The sequence below is a fragment of the Rhinolophus sinicus genome, chromosome 16 (assembly GCF_057876585.1).
Source record: "Rhinolophus sinicus isolate RSI-liver-muscle chromosome 16, RSI-T2T, whole genome shotgun sequence".
NCBI classification, from domain to species: Eukaryota; Metazoa; Chordata; class Mammalia; order Chiroptera; family Rhinolophidae; genus Rhinolophus; species Rhinolophus sinicus.
In genome coordinates, this window is record NC_142516.1 from 89,975,689 (window position 1) to 89,993,858 (window position 18,170).

The 18,170-nt window shown below is 42.9% G+C and overlaps 1 protein-coding gene across 8 annotated transcripts in view; it reads right to left on the reverse strand.

The window, feature by feature from the left end:
- FRY (FRY microtubule binding protein) overlaps positions 1–18,170 on the reverse strand; it is a 433,975-nt gene that overhangs the window by 70,053 nt on the left and 345,752 nt on the right. For all 8 annotated transcript variants that reach the window (XR_012495619.2, XM_074330087.2, XM_019749603.3 and 5 more), the window contains 7 exons: positions 17,286–17,376; positions 12,096–12,178; positions 7,245–7,395; positions 6,599–6,702; positions 5,685–5,870; positions 3,353–3,551; positions 812–933 (listed from right to left, as the gene is read on the reverse strand). Coding sequence is in view for 7 of the 8 variants with exons in the window: in XM_074330087.2 (XP_074186188.1) it covers positions 812–933; positions 3,353–3,551; positions 5,685–5,870; positions 6,599–6,702; positions 7,245–7,395; positions 12,096–12,178; positions 17,286–17,376 (936 nt within the window). In the remaining variant the exon portion in view is untranslated. The remainder of the gene's footprint in view (positions 1–811; positions 934–3,352; positions 3,552–5,684; positions 5,871–6,598; positions 6,703–7,244; positions 7,396–12,095; positions 12,179–17,285; positions 17,377–18,170) is intronic.

Below are 18,170 nucleotides of genomic sequence, written 5' to 3' on the forward strand. Positions count from 1 at the left end.
AATTCCATAGGGGAAACTCAAAACTGGAAATGGCAATCCTATTTCTGGAACAACGCTCCCATTTCTATTTATCAGTATTTTTGGTGTTTTAGTAAGTATCCTCTGATAACGAAAAGAGATGTAGCTAATCTAGAATGTTTCAAACTGTGAAATGTGCTAATTATCAGAGCAGCTGCAAAGCCGGTGAGCCATATTTATTTAATGTGTCCAGCCAGGTGCGTAAAAAAGGTAGGAAGAATTATTCCATCATGCTGATAAACCACATTTAAATTTCACACACAAATCAGCCCAGGCCAAGTTGAATCCAAATGGAATTCAGCTAAGGGCTTTAATGTTATGATGCTATTATAGCCTAAACAGGAATCACGCTGAGTTCAGAATATTCAGTGCTCATCTGAACAGGAATTGTTAGCAAATATTTTCAAAGTCAAAAACAATTTTATCACAAAATTATTTTTTTAGAAACCAGTTTGCAAGGCTGACAATTTCTCACCATTGAGTCTGTATCTAATCAAGTAACGATTTACATCTCATGGTCTTCTTTAAATGAAATATTACAGGCACAGTTTAATTCTAGTAATGCAATGAAACAAGGAGAAGCGTAACTTTGGGGAATTTATTTGATAGAGCATAAGGTATACAAGACATTAGCAGTCAGTTAGGCACGTCTGAAATAAACTTCAACATTCCCCTAGGAATATTCTGCTATTGCTTCTTCTCCATATTCCCGACTGTGTAGGAATGTGGGGAAGAATGAGCTCTATTACAGGAAAATCCTGAAAATGGGATGTGGGGAAACAGGATGAAGTACCTGATTTAGAATCTTTAAATACGGACACGACGTGGCGTAGAAAATTCGTGAGCTGTTCAGCACTCTTTGAATTTTGGTTTTTGGGCGTGATGTCTTCATGGCACCAAAGTGGACCAAATGCCCTGAAACAAAACACATGCAGTGTCAAAAATATAACTGTCATTTTGCGTTTTTAAAACCATCTATGCAGTCCTAACTCTAAAGTTGCAATATATGTTTTTAAAATGTTACTAATTCATTTGGGGGGTGAATTTCAGTCTTATTTAAGAGCATACTCAAAACAGGCCGAGCTAATGTGGAGACACAATTTTCTTATCTTTTACTTGTGGGGAGCCATGGTTTCTTGCAACCCTGAACCTTGCAGACTGGCTCGGTTTCTGCCCCCATAACATTGCCTCTGCCTTATCTGAGAGGCGCCTAACGGCTGCTGAGGAATGTGGTGAAAACGGCCAGTTCCCAGACACAGAAAACTAAGGGCTTTCTGGACAATTGGTAGGTTCTGTCTCCTTGAGATATTTACTTTTGTGAGTTTCAGTGACCTTGTATCTTCTATGTCAAAGTAAGGTTGAGGCTGGAAAGATTTACTTTCGCTGAGATAATGCATATCTTCTTCGTTTAACTGCACGTACTCAAACTGTATATATTGGTTAGAGATAATAAACTCAGGGCTTCAGCATGACTGAAGACCGGCCGCATTAGCATTTGTGTGTGTCTTTTATTTCATTCCCACTCCCCCATTCAGGTACTGATCGACTCGTGGCGGCTGGCCCGTCACACTTGGCGCCCGAACAGGGACCTGAATACGGGGGATAACAGTGAGGAACACCGCGTGGCAAGGGCCCAGCTCGTAGAGAGCTAATATCAGTGGATGCGCGGTGAGTAAGGCACAATACCCCTCGGTCGAATGAATGTGTGAGTGAGTGATAGTTCCACGACTTCTTGTCACGGAGCTTGCTTGGGCCCTAATCTGCGGTTCCGGTTCTGTCATACGGCATAACAGCGACTGGACTTCTGTCCACCTGTTCGGGGACTTATACCGGAGCGCCTTAGCCAAGACAGATTTAGCTCCGCGAGGAACACGGCCAGACGGGCACCTGATTGTTTCTTTGTTTGAAAGAAGGGCCGAGTTAGGGTGAAGGATGGGTCACGCTAGCAGCAAGGACCTGTATGTTAGAGGACTTAAGAAATTGCTTGCCGCCCGTGGCAGTCGGGTGAGCAGAGAACAGTTAGATAAGTTTTTAGAATTTGTAAAAGAAGTTTGTCCATGGTTTCCAGAAGAAGGCACTGTCAGTCTGGAAACTTGGGAGAAAGTGGGAGAGCAGTTGCAAGAAACCATGGCTCCCCACATTTACTCACCAAACCAAAAGCTCATGACATTTAATCACAAAATGAAAACCTCTCCATTCACACATAACAGATGCCCCATAAGTGTTTATTAAATAAAATGTTATAAAATGCTATGTAAAATATAGATTTAGACGCAGATGCGATTTGCACGTGCACGCGTCTGTGGTTAAAATGCTTTCCTGAGGATTGCATCATCAGGTGTTGTAGAATACTGTAGAACCAAATTGGAGACACAGCCTCTGTCATCTACTGTGTTTTTGACAGTGAGAATAGGATGGAGCCAGATGTGAGGGTTTCAGAGAACGACCTTCCCAACATGTGGCATTGACAGTGGTGAGTGGTGACAACAAAGCATTCAGGACGCTGAAGTCCCCTGTGTGTGTGTAGGCACCACCAGCCCTTCCTAAGTTTCCTGTACATTGAGTCTCCCAGGGAACTGACAACTATGCAGAACACCCTGAATCGTTAACTGATGAAAGAAAGTGGTCTTTTCTTTCTCTCTCTCTCTCTCTCTCTCTCTCTCTCTCTCTTTCTTTCTTTTACATTAATTGAAGCATTAGTTGAAGAAAGAGAGATACCAGCTAGCGCACATGCTTTTACACATGTGCTGGGCCTCGGGATACTAGGAACTCTGAAGCTAAATTGTCCATTAAAGAACCAGAAAGCCTAAAAAATGGAATTGCTCACAGCTTTTCTTGATTTTGCTTTACCATTAGTTTGATTCCTTCCCTATCATGCTTCCTATTGTCTCTGGTTTCTGACTTCCATTTATAAATGACTCTTTGGACTGGATGAGTGGACACTGGTCCCTCTGCAGCTGCTCCTGGGTTGACTGCGGCCGGTATCTTCACCTTCCGAGGGAGGTTATTCGCCACATCTCAGGACTTGCAGATCCTGGCAGCGCTAATGGATTAAAGTCACGCTGGCCATCAGGCGCTACTCTCTCTTGCCTCCATCTGCGGCACTGTCGCTATACACAAAATCTCCCTGCCCATCAACTGTGACACTGGTGGAATCTTAGATAACTTCTACCAGGTCTGCCTTGTATACAGACTCCAGAAAATGCAATTTAGAAGAGAAAATAGGACTTTGCTAGAATGCCAGGATCACTTTCCATCTGTTTGGTTTCAAAGTGATGGCATTTCCCCAAAAGCCCCACCTGAGAACAGCAGCTTGTCTCCCTGGCCTCCTTACCTGGTTGTCAGAAACTCAATGAGCTTGTTTGCCTTCTCATCCATGTCAGCAGCCGTGTCCACGTCTTCCACCTCTTGGGTCATCTGGGGGAGGTTCCCACTGCTGCCTCCCAGACTGATGCTGGAGGAGGTGGAACTGGAACTGAGCCCCGAGTCTGGCACTGGTGATGACTGGTCCTCCCGGAGGAAGTCAAAGCCACCTGGTGCAGAAGAAGATTAAGGTGGAGCGTGCTAGGCAGGGCACATGTGGCGGGCAGAGGCGAGCACACAGACGTGTTGGTTATTTCAGGTTTTTGGAGCAAACACTGAAGTTTGGCTTTGGCTATGATTAAACGAGACTCAGTCTTTCCTTGCTTATAGAATAGTTGCACTGCTTTGTAAACCAAGGTGTGTGTGGTACTCAGAGCTTAGAGAATTACTTGATAGAGTATAATGCAAATATATATGACATTATGCTCTATCAAATAATTTTCTACTCTGGTGTTTTAATGGATGCTTTCTGCAAAAGAAGTGGTGTGTGTGTGTGCGTGCGCGCGCTTACACACAGGCTGATATATAGTTCCACTATGCATCTGGACCTATCTGCTGTTAATAAATTATGCCTAGATATTGGCTGAGTTAAACATTTTTTGAGGATACCAGTCCCTTAATGGCTGATGAGTAAGTTATACATCATGTTTTTGAATAAATATGCCCAGAATCATGAATATTTTGTATATATTAATTATTTTAACAAACCATATTTCATGTTAGTCAAAGAAATATGATATAAGCAAATACTGTTTTTACCCCACTACATATTTGGTTAACATTTGACATCTCTAGGTGTGTTGTGGGTTTGAAAATGTGTACACATGACTGTCCCTTTCCTTCTTACTTAAAAATCATAAAAAATTCATAGTCTGATGTGTCTGACAGGTGTATTGAATTAGAAGAAGCTCTAGGTCTGATATCATCTCTGCCATGTATTGTGTAATCTCAGGGAGTTTATAGGCCTTCTCTTTACCTCAGTTTCCTATTATGACAAGATAAAGACAGTGATTTCTGTCACAGGTTTTAGTGTAGATTTGAAAATAACTCTAGTTGAAATGCTATGTCCAATAAATATCACAGAAATGTTTATGAAAAGGAGACACGTCCCAAGCCTTTTGTACACCTACCTATTTCAAGTGTGCTACAGAGTCAAGCATTCCAGCCATCCACTGTTTGTTTTGCCTAAAGATAGTGTGTTTTGCCACTATCCTTTTATGCCACATCAGTGGTACGTGAATGCAAAACTGATGCACTCAAAGATACACAACGTAACAGACCTTGTAGTTTTTTAGCCTAAGGTCATGTGCTTAAAGGAAAACATTCTTGTCCTGGGGAGTGAGAAGAGCTAGAACTTGGGAATCTGCAAATGAAGCATCTATGGAAAAGAGAGTTGTGTGTCTCTGAAAGGCTACTGATGGATTCTATTCAATAAGTATAATGTGGTTCAAAATAAAGACAAAAATGATATGGAAATATATTTGCAAATATTCACTAATGAAGAGGTCATATTTGTTTTCCAAAGACTCATGCTCACACCTCTCAGAGGAGGGCCAGTGCTGAGCACAGCTGATGAATAAAAGGCACATCCTCTCTAAGTTTATGAAGAAGGTACGTGGGGACGTGAAATGCCACACCATACCCAGTGCCAGCAGAATGTACAAAATAATTAGGTAAAAAAGGGAGCCCTGGATCGCCGTTGCTCATCACCATTTTAAGATATTTAAAATGTTCTGGCTGTACGAGAGCACCACGATCGACCCTTTGGGGAAAGTCTTTATGAATGGCTGGACACAGCTGAGTGATTTCTTTGACTCAGCTAATGTTTCTGCTCTCTTTCTAAGGAGCAGTGGTTTTTTATATACTTCCACTCATTAGTGCCTTCCAGAAAAGTCAGTCTTTAATAAAGTGAAACTTCCTCAGGGAAACTAGAAGGAACACAAGTGACACCTTGGGCACCTCGGCAATGCCCTGCTCTCAAGGCGATGGAGAGGGCCACTGTTTTCTGCTTCTCATCCTTGCAGGGTTCTAGACTGATTCTCTTGTCCAATGGACACCGTGTGCCAACATTTAATGAGAGCAGCAACATAATAATAAGGAAAATATATTTGAAAATATTCAGTAATGATTTTGAGAGGCCTGTTAACGGCAGGTGAAATGGTGTCTATTTTACCGGGCTATTTTATTACTTGGAAAGATGAAGGGTAAGAGCACTAGACAAGGTAACTTGGGGTCCATCGACACCTTGAGTTATCTCCACACCAGTGACCTGACTCAGGTTCTCAGCCACACCTTCCTGTTACCTGTGTAGAGATACTCGGGTTGATAAGCTGGCTGGACGGTTAGAGTCTTAGCTTCCCCCATCTCGCGAGTCTGCAGGAGCACAGAGGCGATGGCCTGGAAGTTGCTGTTGCAGGAGAGGGCAATTAAGAGGTGAAGAAGCAACTTTTTGCTGTGTTCAAAGACTTCAGGCCGGTAATGGTCCAAACCTGGAACAAGACATGGAAATTCTTCGTATAAACAAAACTCAAGCTCGCTTAGATTCCAGAGATAGTAAAGATTCCACACCACCCAGAGGGAGTGGAGGGAACATACTTAAAGAATGTTTAGTTTTCCTTGTTAGTGTTTGTGTTACCAACAGAAAGAAGTTATGCTTAGGGAAAAGAAAATGTTTTATTCCTTAAATCAAACGTTCTCATAAAACGCTCATAGACGGACTGCGCTGCACCTCTCTGACACGGTCGCATTCCTCCTTCCTGAGAGGCTTTCTCCCCTGGACCCCCTCTTACTGAAGGATTCTGATTTTAGTCATCTCTCCGTAACCACACCCCCTGGCTGGCGTCCCCTTCCCACTTTTACTCTACGACTTGGGTGTTTTAAAATCTCAGTGTGTGTCCGGTGTGCTCTATATTCTTTCTCTCTATGCACTGATCATATCTTAATGGCTTTAAATTTATCACATCCAGCCAAAGACCCTGAAGAGGCCCAATTTGTTTTGGATTTCTTCATAGATATCACGAGCGAGGTGCCATTTTCTCTATACGGTAGTAACAGGACAATTGGAATCCATGCCTGATGGCACAAAAAGGCAGTGAGAAAGGGAGGAGACTAAATATCTAGAAATGAGGAAGCAGATGTTGATGTGACAGGAAGGCTCCCGGATACCTCTGCAGGTTGTGACCCTGCCGGCTCCAAGTGCTCTGAGACCCAGTCTTACCTAAGAAGACGGCATGGAGTAACAATGGCAGATGGAGGGCCCAGTCTTCTCTTACACTGTGATCCACAACCATCTCAGTCATAAAAATCACAGCAATATTGCACCTAATCAATGAAATAATGGCATTAATGCGACTTCTACAGAGGACAGAAACACATTTATAGATCATTAGGTCCCAATTCAATACAATTCTGAAGCTTGGCTGAAGACTTATGTGAGACCCTTATCCCAGGGAAGTGGAGTTAACTTCTGACATTGCACAGGGCTCCAGAGGAACCAACAGCAGTGGACTGATCACATGAGAGAGCCTACTCATCACTAGGCAACAAGAGCTGAGGGATGAGGAGAAATAGACGACAAGGGTCCTGCCTTCAAGTTGCTTACAATCTAAAAAGCATGACAGAATCATGACCATATCAAGGTGACGTCAAAGAAAAATTCAAAGGGTTACAAGGCAGCTCTGCACAAAGGTTAATATTTGACCAAACTCTGTCTATATACTGAGAGCTGCAATTCAAGTCATGCATGGTCCCTCTGATTTCAAAGGTCATTTCATGTGATGGGACCTGGACTAGGCTCCCCTCTTCTTACAGAAGGAAAAGTCCATTCCAAGCGAAGTGGTCATTTCCCTGCACATGCTGCTCACCTGTGGAGTGGCCCCCGAGGGGTGATGGTCTCTGGGAGGTAGTCAACCAGGGGGGCCCAGCATCCCCCCGTGGAAGGCATCGGTAAGGGCTGCGGCTGCTTGGTCTCTGTGATAGTCAACAGCCAGCCCGTGTAGGGAGAAACGGGGTCATCTGCAGGGTGAGAAAGACAGCGGGCTTTATTTTCAGGGAGAGAATTATGTTTTCCCTGCGTGGTGTTTTTAGAAAGAGTCTTACAACTTCATGCTTGTAAAAACAACTTTCTAAGCATTCAATTTGGTGAGTGTGAATTATATGATCAAGTGGGTTAGAATTACTTGATTAGGTTTCTTTCATCACTTTATTTTTGGATGTTTAATTTATAGTTATTCATTACAGAGTGTTCGAAAACAGATACATGAGAAGAAAAACATTAAAACACATGAGTTCCCATCACCATGCCAACTTGCTCTTCTTACTCTGGTCTCCCCATCTCAGTCAAGTGCAATTCCAAATCTCCAATGTGCCCAGGTCAGGAGCCCTGATCTCTCACAGCTCACATCCTGCTCATAATCATGATGATGAAGATGGTGACAGTCATGATGGTAACAATAATGGCATTAGAACTAACACGGAGAGTTATGCCAGGCACGGGTTTACGTGTTTCTACACGGGTCTACATGTTAATAGTCCAATAATAGGTACCTATTACCCCTATTTCACAGAGGGGAAACAGGTTATGTGACTTGCCACCATCACATATGCAAGAGCTCTACCATCAAAACGTGTCCCGAATAGGAACACTTCCCACCATCTCCATCAGAAGACCCCGGTCTAAGGCACTGCCCCCCAACGGGTTAGCCGAACAGCCTACTTACTGTCCCCCAGCGTCCACTCGTATCCTTTGCAGTCTATTTCCCACAGACAGCCAGAACCTGTATTTTATTTTAATTTGGTGTAACTAACCAGAGCAGTTCTTTCTGCTCTGAAGACAGAAGTTCATTCATGTGTCTTTCTCTGCTTAACACTCTCCAGTGGCGCCCCTTCACACTCAAAATAAAATCCAAACTCTATACCACGGCCTTTCAGGCCTTACATCTCCCTCCCTCCCGCTCCTCTCTCGGCTTGTCTCCAACTGCTGTCCCCTTGCTCACTCCACCCTGGTCATCCTGTGACCACGCCATGCCACGGCCGCCTCAGGACCTTCGCATGTACCCTTCCCTGTGGCTGCAGGCTCGTGTGGCCCATTCCTTTACTTTGGGCACATTTCTGCCCAAGTAGCACCCGGTCACAGAGGAGCTGGGTGGCCACTCCACCGACATCCACGCCTGCACAGTCACTCTCTGTCCCCTCAGCCTGTGTTAGTTTTCCTCCAGGCACAGATTACGTCATCAGCACTGACCCCCCCCTCACCCACCCACCCCTGCAGCTCTAACATAAGCTCCAGGAGAGCCCCGACGACTCTGTTCTGTTCACCGACGTTGCCCCAGTACCTACAACAATATCTGCCATGTAGTAGGGGCTCGGAATATATTTTAGTAATGAACTTCCTCAATAATATCTGTAACGTAAACACAGCAACAATTTTCATGGCGTCACTTCTCGTAACGCTCTCCATACAGCCCAGGGGCATTCAAGACCAGCAGGTCCACTCAAGGCCACATGAGATGTCCCAGGGATGTGGCCTCAGACAAGCTGGCTTAATCCTGGGATAGGTTTTAGTGTATTGGTTTTTCTCAGTGGCACTTTCAAAAGGCAGTGACAGGTTTGCTGCTGCTGATCCAAAGTAGAGCACTGGCCTGAACAGTTAGCAGCGCTGCCAGAGGGGGAGGTGACAAGTGTGACTGAGACAACCGAGGCTCCGATCAGAGATGGGCACTGGGACCAAGCACAGCCCACACCTCCTGGGAAGGGAGCCAGGGGGCTGGCAGGGAGGTGAGCATTCTCTGCAGAAAGTGACTGCTGGCTTTTTCATACTCTGACAAATGCACAACGGGAGCCTTGCGATTCTAAGTCAGGAAGCTTGGAACAACTTTAGCCCGGAAAAAATTTAAAGCAGGTGTAACAGTCACTCATCTCAGTCCTCTCAGTTAATTACCTATAGAACTCTCACCTTCAGCAAGTTAACTTCTTGAATGACTGTCCAGGATAAGGCAGCTGCAAAATGCACTTGTAAGGACTTGGCTACTCTACAATACACTCTGAAAGTGGAGCAAAAATGGAGAATACTGAAGAATGAATGGACCCAAACTTGTGATATTTCTGTTAGGAAAGGATAGACTAGTCTCTGTTTCAGTGATGCTCTCAGATATAGATGCAATAAATAAAAATGTTCTGAGAAAGATTAAATTGACCTAAAACTGGTTTTCTATAGTTAGGTCGAAAGCCTCGTGATTCAGCTTCAATCCAGCTTAACTAGCTGTATCGTCATTATGGGGTTAGATACCCCATATGAGTATCTAACCTTGGCCTTGGAAAATAATGCAGATATTTTCTAACAGTTCTGAAAAAAAAAACAAACCTTACATAATATTGGTTAGAAGCTACTTTACAGACTAGGACTAAATCAGTTTGTTCGTCCATTTTACTCAAAGTGCTATAGTTTTTTTTAACATAGAAAACATACTTAAGAGGCTGCACACAGTCCTTCCTTATGGATAAACCTAGACCACGAAGCACCAGGTAGGTCTCTCCTGACCCCTTCTTACCCTTCCCACCTCTCCAGGTGCCCTCAGGAATCCTGGGAGGAAATCACAGCCCTTACCATGTACCAGATGCCTGGCCATAAGGTTTTGGAACTGAGCCTGAACTATGCGTTTCTTGTGGCATGGTATATTCCATCATTGTGTAGCTGGAACCAAAAATACATCAGGGAGGACCCAGTTACCAAAGTCCTGAGGGTGTGGGGCCGATTAGACCTGCTGCTTCCTCCAGGACAGTCAAGTTCTCTGATTTGAACACCCAGAGAAGGATCTTAGTATATATTTTACAGACTTTCTGTGATGAGATCTATTTGAGTAGTTTGATTTCATGTTTCTCTTATAATGAGTAATTTAGCTCTCAGTACCCAAAATAAATGCTATGAACTCTATTTTTTCTGGTCAATAACAGCAGTCATGTAAAGATATTACTGACACATGACTCAATTGGATTCCAATTGCATACTCCAAATTTTCCCATTACAGTATTGTTTATACTGGAACAACAAATAAATAAGCATTTCTAGGTAAAATAGAGGCCATAATGATAATATTAGACTTTTTATTTCCTATCTGAATTCACAATCGTTTTTTTCCCTCTTTATAAATACTTCTATGATGTTTTTGGTTTGTCTATAAAGTTAGCAATCTGAATTAATTAACTCATTTTGTTCCAATTATCCTTTGTTCCAATTATCCTTCAAATTTTACTATTTTAATATGAGGAATGTGAGTTTTTACTACCAGAGGGTTCTGATGATATGTTTTGAAAACGATTTATATTTTATTTATTATAGTGTTTCTACCAAATTCTACGTCCTGTACCCAGAAGATATGCTTGAAATGAATCAACTGGCTCAGGCCAACAATATTCCTAACGTACAATCCACAGTCAGGGTGTGTTGTTTTGTCATCCCAGGCCTGCCACATTCTGGGGCGGGGGAGTCAGGATTTGACTGCTTAACGTTTTCATGATTCAATTTTTTTGTCCTCAAATTTTGGGTTACAAAATATTACAAAGTAAGCAGACTTTTGTTGACCCAATGCCTCCATTTCTCAGGACCACTGTCCTCTGTAAAATCCGGTCCCATTTGGAACCCCTGGCCTGTGCTCCCAGATTCCTGTTCAGTGTTTGCATGGCACAAACCCCTGATGGGGCCCAGAGGGGAGGGAAAATGCAAACAGCTTTGTTTTACCTTATACCAATGGTTCTAGAAACAAGTTTTATAGGGACATCGCTGACACGTAACCTAAGTTAGAGTTTGGTAATTATACATGGATTTTAGCCAGTCCTCCGATTGGTATTTTGAATGGTGGAGAATTTCCTATCTATGCAGTAAGAGGCAAAGTAAGGGAAGCTGAATTGTGGTGTCACTAGGACTACTTAGCTCTGGTCCCACTCTGCACAATTCCCACAAAAACAAAACAATGGCTACAAAGGCCCTAGGCACTGACTGACTTACAAAATGGACCTAACTCACGAAATATCACATTTACCCAAACAGACACCCAAATAGACAAATTCCACCAGTTAGTTTACTGATTTCCTTAGCATACCTAAATGTCACTGGGAGTGTTGATTCTAGAGTTTCTGTGACTTGTGATCAAGTAATACCCTTTGCCTGCTCAGTTTTTACACATGTTGCCCAGGACTTAACATCGATGAATGCCTTGACCTTTTTGGTTTTTGTCAACTTCCCGAGGAACAAAGGAATTTCTGTGAAAATGATATCTCCCATTTCAGCAAAGTTTTCACTTGGTTACTGAGACTATGCTATTGAGAGATTTAGTGTAAAAACAGACTCTGTCCTGGGGGAACTGATTCTCTAAGCTTAAAGGTTAACACCACTTCCAAGAAAAACTGCATCATTTGTTTTCTAATGGGACAATTTCTTACTAGCCTTTCCCCACCTGCATCATTGGGGAACAAATGCCAACAATGTACAAATACAGGTTTCGGTAGTAGCATGAATTTTTATAAGCTTGGTTTGTCTACTGCTCGGCTTCTTGTTTTTACGATGCTGACTCTGTGCTCCTCTGCATAGTTGGGTTAAATGGTTACCTAATATTTACGGGCCCCTTTTTAGTAATTAGGCTAAGAATAATCAAAATACCCATATGCCTTCTCTAACCATCTGCCTTCCGCCTGAAACCCCACAGCCTCGTGGTACTTACTTTTATCCTCATCATACGACCCTCCAGAGCTATTGCTGTATCTTGACTCCAGGCGAGTGTGGGCTCTGATGATGTTACTAAACCTTCAAATACAAGAACAAACATCATGAAATACGGAGTGTGTGTGAATGTGCTATTTCTCATAAACACACACTACTATTTAGTGGTTGAGTTTTTGGCAGCTAGCTCTGATGATTCTTTTCAAAAAGGAATACTGTGAAAACTGTGCTCCAAACGTTTCTTTTTCCCTCGGGAGAGTCAGAGGTCTCTCTTGCTCATAGCACAGTTTCAAACCTTTAAACAATAAACATTGTAAGGCTAATATTGGAATTGACCTAGAAAACTATAACATTTGTTTGCAAAGAAAATGGAGATGATACTGAATAATATAAATCCTTATTCACATGGTAGCCTGGATAATTGCTGAATGATTGAACAAGTAGAAGTAGAAAGAACTGGAAATACACAGAAATAGGTTCATAACAAATCTTGGACTTTTCACTGGCTTTAAAGTTTCCCTTAAAATGATCGAAGTGTCTTTAGGAAAAGGTTAACTAGCTGTTTGTAATATCAACAGAGGAGGTCTTTCTGTCTGTCCTATCTTGTGGCTTAGAAGTAACCAAAAAAAAAAAAAAAAAAAGTACAAGCATAGTAACTTCACGCACATCACTCATTTGCTCTCAGGCACTCATCTCTGAGATAAGCATTATTACTTCATGAATGAGGAAACAGGCCAAATGAAGTTAAACAACGCGTCCAGTGCCAACCAGAGGAGGGTGGCAGTACAGAGACAAGGCGGGACCCGGGGTCTCATGAATGAGCTCTCACTCGCTAGCTCGGTGACCTCGGCCAAGTCCTTTACTCCTTGGGGACCTTGTTTCTACACTTGCCTCAAAGGAAGAATAATACTTCACCATTTATTTTGTTGGGTGTGGAAATCAAAAGAAATGACGTGAGGATGTTTCCCACACTGCGAGAAACCACCCACCTCTAAGGTATTAATTATTGTACTTCCACCTTGGCTTTTTAGAACACTTCTCCGCAGGGCACCAAAGACTTTCAAATCAATAGCATTTGAGTATCATCCAAAGACCTATAAGGTAGGGCAAGGGTGTAGCTGAGGGGAAGTGGGGATGAAATGTTATGTCTACCTTTATTTTATATAAAATGATATGAAGCAGGTTTTTATCTATATATTCAGCCAAAGCAAAGAACGAAGGCTATGCAGAAAATTCTGGAAAATTCAAGCCAAGGTAGGGGTGTGCCCCTGCACTGCTACCTGTGTGCTCACAGACTACAGATCAATGCTCGATTTGCCCAGAGGGCAAACACAGGGCTCTGGCAGCCCTCCCGGTGCATGGAGAAAGAGATGTCTCAGGACTGGGTGTGCATTAAGGCGCCTGCCTCCTCCCAGGTGTGTAACCTCAGAACACGCATCCGAGATTGGGTTTGCTAAATACGGAAATGTGTTGACTCTAGGGAGTCTATAATGACTTCACTTTTATTCACTTAGATATTTGAAGCATCTTTCCCCCCTCCTGACACAGCCATCTTTTCCCCAGTAACTCTGTACGTCAAATATTCTTCCTTGTCATATCTGTTGGGCTATTACTTTGTGAATCCATACAACAGAAACTAGAAGATGTCCGCTGAGTTTCACACAAATCAGGCCACGTAGCCGTCTAAATCAGACTGGCACTTATGAAATTGAAAAAGTGACAAACCTATTACCTTCTGAAGAAGCTCTCTGATCATGCTCGTGCTGACAAAGGTGAAGTTATCAGCAGCATATGCAGCCAAGGCCTCATTCAGCAAGGAACAAAACCAGGGTGACTTAAGAATCGCACATTGGACATTTGCTCAGGACACAGACTCCTAGCTGCTCCAGAATCGCCACGTACGTCATTTGTACAGTCGTGCTCTGGAGGGTCTAGGCAGGAAGAATTATAGAATGGGTGGCAATTCTTCTCTTTTCCTTTTGGAGATGGATCTAAAGGACTGTTAGGGAGTGTTCATGAGGCCAAGATGCAGGGGAGGAGCGAGCCCCTTCCAGACTGTCCTCCTTTTTCTGGGGAAGATGGAAACCACAGTGCAGTGTATATGCAGCAAGGAAAAAGTAAAAACGTCTTCCAAGAGTCAAATCCGTCCTTTCCCTTTGCTTTCCTGGGGTAGAGAAGATGATTTTGGGCCTGGGCCCTAGAGGAATTTCAGGGATTAAGTAGATCGAATAGTCTTTAACATGAAAGATATATGACTTAAGAAATACATCATGAAAATAGCTCTGGTAAGAGAAAAATCAGAAGGACAAAATGTTTTCCTAAGTTTTATCTTGCTGATTTAGCTCAAAATAAGATTTAGGCAATGTCTGTAGGTTACTGATCCTTATCTCCCTCTCTCCAGACAGATCACTGGAAACTTCCATAGTTTTAAGTTTATGGCTTTTAGTTCCTATGAAAAACCCTCTCATGGAACTACAAATTTGTAAACTAGGCTTGTATTAAATGTTGATGTGTTGAAAATACTTATGGAGTGTATTTCTGTATATTTTACAAACTGCTATAAACTGCTATTTTAATAAAAAGATGTGTTCACTTTGCTGTTTAATTGAAAAAAAAACTATGTGAAAAATCCTTCTTAGAGTTTAGAGGTTCATTCTGTTAGTAGCTTCCGATGAATCATTTTTGTTTGTTTGTTTTGATGCACTGTTATAAAATTCCCTATATTTTTCTTTTTCACTTTGGCTACTAAGAAACTCAAAGTTATGTTAATATTAAGTTTTAGCAGTTTTCCTTAGTCAGAACTTTTGATACAACTATCTCACTCTCCGCTTAGCTTGGCTCTTATTCTTTTACCCTTGTTTTAATGGTCCTATGTGAACTTTTTTTTTTTTTTTGCCAGGAGGAATGGAATTATTGACTATTCCTCAATGACATCAAAGAATCATTAACCTAGTCATAATGAACATGGCAGCTGGGCTGCTGTTCCTCACAACTCCATGGTGCCCCCTGGAGTCCAATAATGTATTCTGGAGACCAGTATCAACACGTGACAGTAACTCAGCAGCCCCGTCAGTATTCTGACCATTATTATCTCTGTAGAACGGAGTAAATAACTGTCTCTGTCATGGAGTTAGGAAGAGGGAGGGAGAAAGGGGACTGGGTGATGTCAACAGCTTATCTACCCCTGGACCTGTGATGTTTCTCCAATTTTCATGCACATACCGAATAAACATTAAAAATATTCCCACTATGTGCAGCACAGTAGGTTAAGGATAGATATATGTATAAGAGATACATGGTCTCTGCTTCCCAAGAGTTAAAATCTAGTGGCTGAGATCAGCATGTGTACAAGTACCTACCAACCACCATGTCCAGGTCTACAAAGAAGGAAAGTGATAAGTAGATTGAAGAGAAAAAAGGTATCCTAGGCTGAGGGCGCAGTCCACTCCCGTGGACCAGAGAGACTCTATTAGAGAAACGTGTAGGTGGAGAGTAGCATCGATGGAACAGTGGAGTCCTTTGGGATAGAATATTCACATGTGTATGATCACGTGTGTATATGACCAATCAATCTATAGATACAGTCAGTGTGAAAGAATGCATGTACAAATGTGTACAAAAAATATGGGTAAATGCCTGCATTAGGCTGTCCAATGGCCAATAGAGAGGTGGTGTCAGAAGAGAAAATCAAGAGCTAAACAAGAAAGCCTCTCTTAAAGATGCTCTCTGGTCTCAATATTATAGAGAGCTGGCTCTTCATCATAGAGGCCATCTCTAAACACTTAGGCAGGACACTCCAAACTCCAGTCTTAAAGGGACCTCTGCAGTGAGATGTTAATATGTAGAAATGCAGCATCTTCCCACCAAAAATAAAATTAAGATGAAACATTCATACTAGACAACAAATTATAAACAATGTTCATTCCAGCCAGAAAGATAGATCTATCTTTAGAGAAATATAGGATTTTTTAAAAAAACCATGAGGTAGTTTTCCAAAGCAGGTACTAGCAAATATAGACTAAAATATAACATGTTAATTAGCAATCTTGTACTGTCACTGACTTATGGAGTACGATAACCTTTATTCATTTCTGAGAAAGAAAGAAAGGCCTTAGAGAACTATGAAGGGCAAGGTCAACAACTCAGCTGGGTTTGGGCTTTTAGTGCGAAGGAAAGCTGATGGATGAACGTCTGCTTCAAGGTAGGGCAGCCCCCCAGCAGTGACTGTGCTGAGGCATGTACAGACGGCTGAAGGAGAGAGTGAGCCCTCACAACTCTAGAGGCAGGCAGCCCTGTGTCAGGTAATCTCCCACCTGCAGCTGCTGCCATGGCTCAGGCACAGGCACGAGGACAGCCATGAGGCGTCTGAGGGCATTTGGGGTTAAGGGAATTATTTTCATTATTTATCCCATTGCATTTCCTCCAATACGAATTTGTGAGTATGTCATCCTGGTAGCTAATTTCTTGAACAAAAGGGCTCCCTGTGCCTTTTCACTAGCAAAAGCTCAGCCTAAGGTGTTTCAACACCACGGCAAGCATGCTAATTTTTATGTTTGGATTCCCAGTCCTGTTGATCTCTTTTGGTTTGTGTCTGCTTGCCACGCTCAACTGCAGGAAACAGTGATCCAGATCTTACTTACTTCTGAGTAGGTCCTGGCAATGTAAAGGCAGAGACACGGGCAAGAGAAATATTACCACAAAGAGCTAATGAGAAGGGGATTGAGACTTACCTGAGCCGAGAAAGACTGTTCTTGGTTAACTCAGACGTGACAGAGGTGAAATAAGAATGATGAAGTTTCATGGAACTCACCTCAAGACAATTACTCTGTCTCTCGGAAATTATTTAACACTAAGGTTTGAAAATTTCACATGGAAATGCAATTCCAGATGGTCTGTGCCCAGTAGCAGGACAACTAGTGGTTTTTGTTCAGCCCTAGAAAGTAGGGTGCAGCCATCAGAACAACACCCTAACTTTTCATCTTTGTCTTCTCTCGCTTTGCTCAGGAAGAAATCGTATCTACAGAGCAGAGTCAGAAAGTCAACCTGTGTTTCTAAGAACAAAGAAGGATTTGTGTGCGTGTGTGTCTCTGTGTGTGTGTGAAATTTATGAAACCCACACACGTTTATTGCTGCCTTTGTACAGACTATTGCTGAAAGTTCAACTGGCTATTAAGCTGATTTGTGCACCAACCTCTCATCGGATTCTTTCAAAAGCTTGCCCTCCTCGGTGTCTGGGAAACTGTCCTGACCGGCAACCACCGTGTTGCTGCTGGAGGTGGTTCCTGTGGATGGGATCGGAAGGAAGACACTTAGGAAAAAATGCATGCTGAGGGGTCAAGCTCGAGTCTCAAGTAATTCCAGGAAAGGGTTGCCTGTAAAATCTCATGTTTGAAGGACGCCTGCTATCTTCTGAACAATCTCAGACATTCTAAACAAAGCCCACGCCCCCACCCCGAAACGGGAGAATCCCAGACATTGTTATGGGCAGACCAACCTCCGGAACTCTCCTATAAACCGAGGCTACCACATTCCTGAAACCCCTTCTTCCTGGCCACGTAATGAGCTTATTTACAGTGGCCAGTCCTGCTGCCGTTGGCTGCCTTAGCATTTCTGGGTCCAGGCGGTATTGAACTAATGTGAGTGAAGCAAGTCCAAGTTTGTAGAGCTTCTGACCCTTAGGCTACTGCTTGTCTGTAGGAACGCTGCTCCGGGAGCAGGATGTGGGGCACACACAGGGCGTGGGAGAGTAGGAGAGGAGAGAGATTTGCAGACAGTCCCAACGGTAGACGAACCGATGCGAAGCTATCTTCAAGGAATTTGAGGAGGATGCTATGTATTTCATGAAAAGATGCTGACAGGCCAATTTATTGAAGGTGATAATACAGCTGTGGAGAATTTTAGTCAACCCTGGGAGAACTTTTGCCAAGGGAATCCCATCGATACAAGAAAGAGGGTCTGGACATGAGATTCCTAAGTGACTGCAGCGTCCTGCCTGGGATCGGCCTCAAGTATAAAGCTCTGGGCATCTGAGCAGTAGGCCCCCAACCGCCAGTCAGCCTCACAGTATCACTGCATT